Source organism: Neltuma alba, unplaced genomic scaffold (assembly GCF_004799145.2).
Source record: "Neltuma alba isolate B1F8T4 unplaced genomic scaffold, ASM479914v2 tig00003204_pilon, whole genome shotgun sequence".
NCBI classification, from domain to species: Eukaryota; Viridiplantae; Streptophyta; class Magnoliopsida; order Fabales; family Fabaceae; genus Neltuma; species Neltuma alba.
The window spans coordinates 70378-76575 of NW_021633187.1; the positions used below are offsets into that span (position 1 = coordinate 70378).

General features: G+C 35.6%; 1 protein-coding gene across 1 annotated transcript; it reads right to left on the minus strand.

The window, feature by feature from the left end:
• Window positions 1-1872: 1872 nt before the first annotated feature.
• Window positions 1873-4896, minus strand: LOC114740935 (disease resistance protein At4g27190-like). Its single transcript, XM_028929188.1, has one exon. It carries the CDS (start codon window positions 4894-4896, stop codon window positions 1873-1875), a length of 3024 nt encoding a protein of 1007 aa, XP_028785021.1.
• Between the last annotated feature and the right edge of the window lie 1302 nt (window positions 4897-6198).

Below are 6198 nucleotides of genomic sequence, written 5' to 3' on the forward strand. Positions count from 1 at the left end.
GAATATATGATGTCTTAGTCACTTGCTTGTCTACATGCCAGAATCATGTTAAAACTGGAAATATATAATGCTCTGCATTGCCGAAATCCTTCTTCTCTTCAACTTCTATGATTTGAACTATCATTTATTGTGAGGTAACATGGTATAAGAAAAATTTATATCGTATTTGTATCGGTAGTACCAAAATAGTCACTAGTTGATAAACTAAACCGCAGTTCGTTTGGTTCGTTTCATGAAATGCATAATGATTCGTTTTTGAAGCAGCTTTTTGTATGTAGAAAGGAATGTATTAGACCTCAGTTCATGAGCTTAAATGAACAAAACAAAACATTAAAACAAAAAAAAAACGAAGTATTAAATATTCAGCCCGCATGAGTTTAATTAATATTGCAAAAAAAAAAACATAGAAAAATATTTGCAATATGGAGAAATTACAAATGCAGAATATTAGTTACCTCGTTAGTCCAATCAATAGTTGCACCCATCATTGGCATAAGTTTTGGGCATTCATGAACGTTAAGTGTGCAAAACTCCCCTGTCTGCAACTTGAATCCTTGGCAGACATTAACAAGTCTTGGCAAGTTCTCCAGTCTCATAGATTTCAGGTTTGGTAATGTAATCTCCTTTTCACTACTGTCATTTTGATGATCTTCAACCTTTGAGCATTTGAAAATTGCTTCCATTTGAGAAGAATCTGATACGGTTAGAGTGCTTAGTTGTGGAAGCATTGAGACAGTAGGACCAATCATGAAAGATAAAATGAATTTAAGCTTGTTGCACTCAAAGACTTCCAACCTCCTTAATTTCGGCAGACAGGATTCTGCATTAGCTAGATTTTTCTGAGTCTTTTCATTCTCCAAAAAGATTGCCTCCAACTCCTCACAGCAAGATATGGTTACAGAAGTTAACTCTGGAAGACTTTGACACATACGAGTAGAAAAGACAAATTTCAATCTTGCATGATTTCGCAAGACTAGTTTTTTAAGGGATTCAAATGTTGGAAATTGTTCTTCAGCGCCTGTCTTATAGAGGGAAATGGATTCTACTCCGCAGTTATGAAGTTGAATACTTTCTATAGTTGTCAATGACCTGTGTTCTCCATTCCTCAGTGGATGGCTCTCAAGTTCCTGCAAATCCTTTGTGAAAGAGGAAAAAAAGAATGGAAGAAAATGACATGTATTAACATAATTCCTTAAAAACAATAAATTGAGATTGATTAAAATTCTATATATATGTACATGTATCATTCTTACATAGACTCAGTCCATCAATTTTGTGGTAAATTAAACAAGATCAGCCATTTGCATATATAAGAAAACAAATATTACACACAGAAGTTAAGTTACGAATTTTTTTAGTTCAATTGGTTCAATATACATGATGGCAAATATATACATAGATATGTTTCACAATCAATGAAGTACAGGAAAAATTATAACGAGGGGCCCATAAGAGTCACTGATTATGGTGGGCCGTTGAAACGGTAAACAAATCGAATGTCTGAAATAACAAAATTAAAATTCTACATGTACCTGTATTTTATTTGTTTAATATGGAGCAAATCTAAAACCAAAGTTGTTACTAGTAATTGCATTTTATTTTCATATTGCAGAGTAATTCAAACCAAAAGCAGGGTGAGACTCAAATGCACAAAAAGAATGATGTATGATTTTAGATATTTTAATTTCATTTGTTATTTTAAATAATAGAAGAATGTGAATGAGTTAATTGACTGGATCATGTCTCAAGATGTATACACTTGAACACTATTTGATATTCAACGCTTACTAAAAAAATTTAAATCACATGAACAAAGACATCTTATTATATAAAAAGCTTTAATATTTTTTAACTTTTTTTTTTTTTTGCAAATCAAATCACAATATGTGAGGCAGCACGTACCAGATTTGGACAATTCTCCCCTTCTATTGTCTTTATAGATAGCCACCGTAGATGATACCTCTTTGAGCAAATTCCGACAAGGTTTGGAAGATTTGTTAGTGTGAGGTATTCCAAAAGAGAAAGAGCTATTTGAGTCTCATCTTGGTCACGTAGTGGTTGTTCTTCATCAGCATTTTCACCGAACACAAATTTCATCTGAGGAGCAGTTGTTATGGATAGACGCTGCAATTGTACAAACCTTTGAGCTAAAAAGACCGGGCATACAGATTCTAATTTGCGGCATTTATCAATAGACAAAATTTTCAATTTTGGGAATCTAGAATTCTCCCATGCATCACCATCACCCTCTCCCTCTAATACATGCTTCAGTTCACTGCAACTTTCTATTCGGAGCTCTTGTAAGGACAACAAAGTGCACATAGTAGAGATAGTGAAGAGAGATGTCAACCTCGGACAACTGAAAATATTGAGAAACTTAAGATTGCCTAAGTTGCAATCGGCAGGGAATATGTGGAGCAACTGAGGGCAATTGGATATAGTTAGTGTTTCTAGCTTTTGGAACAAGCTAACAGAAGAAGGACCACGATGTAGTTGTTGAAGATTATCCATGTCTGTTAGCACTAACTCACCCAATCTTGGGGCAATCGCATCTTCATGAGCATTACTTTTGTCAATAATGCATTCCATCTCTGAACACCTTCTAAGATAGAGTTTAGATAACTCATTCATGCCTCCGCTAGCTTGAACTACATTAGGCATGAAACTTCTGCTGCCTCCCTTAAGCTTATAACATTCAATTGCAGTTGCTATTTGTGCAAGATCCTTGATTCCTACACCTAGCATGGCGATATTTAACTGAACAAAGCGTAAATATCTTGCACTTTCATTTTGAGGTATCAAGCCTATGTTACGCCCCCCAATTTCTATCCTATACCTTCTCAGTTTCATCAAAGCAATGGGGGCCATAAGGCATTCATAGCATTTTGCATTTTTTGACTTTGGAAAATGTGTGGAAACATACAACTCTTCTAACTGGGAGCACCTTCCTATTACTTGGTAACAACATTCACCTATGTTACAATATGACAAATCTAACAACTTCAGCTTGTTTAAATTTTCAATTCCATTCGGCATTCTCTTAAACTTACTCCTTTGCAAGTCAACAATTTCAAGTCTTGTAAGGCTTACCAAAAAAGAGATGTCAAGTAAATTCCAGCCTTGCAATCGCAAAGTTCGAAGATTGGACAAGTGTTGGATTGATTGAGGTTGTAATAGTCGAACCTTGGGCCCAAAATAGGAGGACCTAATAATTAACACCTTCAGTCCTTTGGTGCCTTCAAATGATGCATGTGATATGTCCAAGGGTTGTCTTAAACGTAACAATAGAAACTCAAGCTTTGGAGCATCCAACTGAGAGGGAAATTGAAATAATTTATTGTCCTCATACCATGAAGATACAGCATAACAATTTTTCACCACTTCATCAGCAATCAATTCATTCGATTGTTTTCTGCAATTTACCTTAATGATATGATCCTCTTCAGATGCTTTCCATAATGCAAAATCACGAACCATATCATGCATTATCACATATTTTTGTGACTCTATGTTGAATTTTGAAGAATGCATCAACAACGAGGAGTTAATGAGATAATTTACAGTTGCTCTAACTTGGCTTCTTGCTATTTCAAATAAGTCTACATCTTCACATAGGCCTAAACCCACTCCATACCTGAAAAGGTCTTCAACACCAATATTATGATCTTCAGGAAACATAGCACACATTAACAACAACAACTTCGCTTCTGGGGTTGCCAAATAATCATAGCTTAATTTAAGACAAGCAAAAGCATCCCTCACTCCTTTATTCACATTAGTTGATTTTGCATTCCTCAACTGATATAACATTACATTCATCTCATCAACTCCTTTTTCTTTCAAGCAAGTTCCCACAGCTACAATTGCAATGGGTAGGCCCTTACATTCCATTGCAATTTGTCGTGCCATATCTTCTTTAGCAGCATCGTTGACATTAGCATGAGTTTGAAACAAAGTCCAAGCTTCATCTTCTTTTAACAAATCAAGTTGAATCCTCTTTTGGCATTTCATCAAAATACATACATCAAGACTGCGTGTGGTTAGGACAACTTTGAAACTTCTTTGATGATTTACCCCCACGGGAATCCCTATGTCCTCAAGATTCAGCATGGCCCATACATCATCCAGTATTATCAAAATTCGTTCTCCACTGTGTAATCGTAGTGCTATTCTTTTTGCTCTTCCCGTTTCAGATTCTTCCTTCAATTCGAGCCCCAACGCATCAGCAATTTCACCTTGAAGTTTTCTTATATTTACGCTTTGAGAAACTGCAGTGAACACAACTCGATTAAAGAGCTGTGACTCCTCGGCTTTCTTTTCCACTACTCTCATCAAGGAGGTTTTCCCTGACCCTCCCATGCCCCGTATCCCAATCATGGAGCTATCGTCATCTTGCAATGCCTCCCACAACTGATCAAAAGCTATTTGTGTAGAGTTGAAGAACTTGAAGCTTTGAGAAGAGAGGAATTCTATATTTGGAGCAATAACAGGATGGGAAACTTCATTGAAGCGACCACAGTTTGTATTTAGATCAATCATCCTCTGTGTTGTTTTAGCCAACCTTTTGCAGAGACAATATCTCCTCCAAGTGGGACACCACCCTCGAAGGCAGCCATTGTTGGCCCTTAGTTCTTCCTCCAGTTTCTCCACCTCTGCTATTAGGGTCTTCACGTCATTCTTCCACTTGTTAACCTCGTCATATATCCTTTCGGTCCTGTTGATGGCCCCTTGAACATCTTTTTGCACCCTCCCTTGCTTCAATATCAGTTCCTCCTTTCTGATCTCAACATTTCTGGTGATTTTTCCGTCACAGAACAAATATTGCAGCTGCTGTAAAGTTGGATCCACCAAATACTCAGCAAGTTTTGCAGCTACCGACACTCCCACCTCTGCCATTTAGTATTATAGCAACCTGAAGCAAGAGTTATTCATGATCATCGAATGATTAACTCAAGATTTCGTTTTGAAGAATTGAAGCTTCTTAATTACGTACTTCATCTTTCATGAAGGTAGCATCAAGATGTGAAAAGAATGACTAACACAAAGAATTGAAAGATATCATAGATAGATATTTATGTAAGGAAAAACAAATAGAACAATGATAGAAATAAAAAACAGAAAAAGGAAATATCTGAAATATTAAAGTGGGAAAAAATGACACACTGATTCAAGAGAGGGATATTGCTTCGTACTGTGATGAATTTTGCACTTTCAGTCTTGGCTTGAAGATTTTCAAGATTTAGAAGAACAGAATTGCACCGCGATGACCAAACTGATAAGTCGTCAACCAAGTTGGAGCTTGGAAGTGGGGACTGATAGTGCATAGGAAAGAACCCTCAAGTATGTATAACAAATAGAAAGCACTGACCAGAAAATGAAAGACTAAAGAGGCAAAGAAGAAGAGGTTTTGATGTTTATACCAGATAATTAAGCTTCCACAGTATAATTGAGTTGATGATTCTGGGCTTGCAAATCTCCAAGAGCGCTAGCGAGATGAACAGAATTCTTGAGCTTCAGCGGTCAGTTCTGTTGGATACGATAGTCCTCAAAGTATGAAATCGAAATTGAAAAACTTCAAGAAATCATGCGTTCCACTTAATGTCTCTACTACTTGGTTTCCAGCTGTCTTTAGACCAAATGTAAAATTTGAAGTAAAAAAGCAATCTTCTGATTTTCTTTTTGGAAACTTCAAAATTTTCATTTTGCATTAATAGAGGAAAATTAATTACATGTTATACTTCTCCTGTCCTTAATATAAGACTTAATTAACTAATTTGAGTAGATTAAGGATTTTAGTTAAATTAGTTAATATGACATTTTTTCCCCCTAAAATACTCTAAGCATCTTTCTCAATTCCATTCCTCCCTCTTCTACTATTATGTATCTCTCAGATTAACTGGAGGAGATGTCTTAAGCAAATTAATTTTAAGTAGATTGAATCAACCACGCTTGTTTTAGTCTGAACTCATTTAAATGTTACTTCAATTCTTGGAATTTATATAAATTTTCTTTGAAATAAAAATATATTAAAAATTTACAGATAAGTCCGAATTATAAAATTTAGTTCCCAATAAATCCTATATTCTACAAATTGTCACAACTCATAAGATGATTTGCCCGTTGAAAGTGTTTAAATACTTCATCAGGAGAGGGATATTGCTTCATACCTGTCATAGATGAAGTTACACTGTCAGTTTG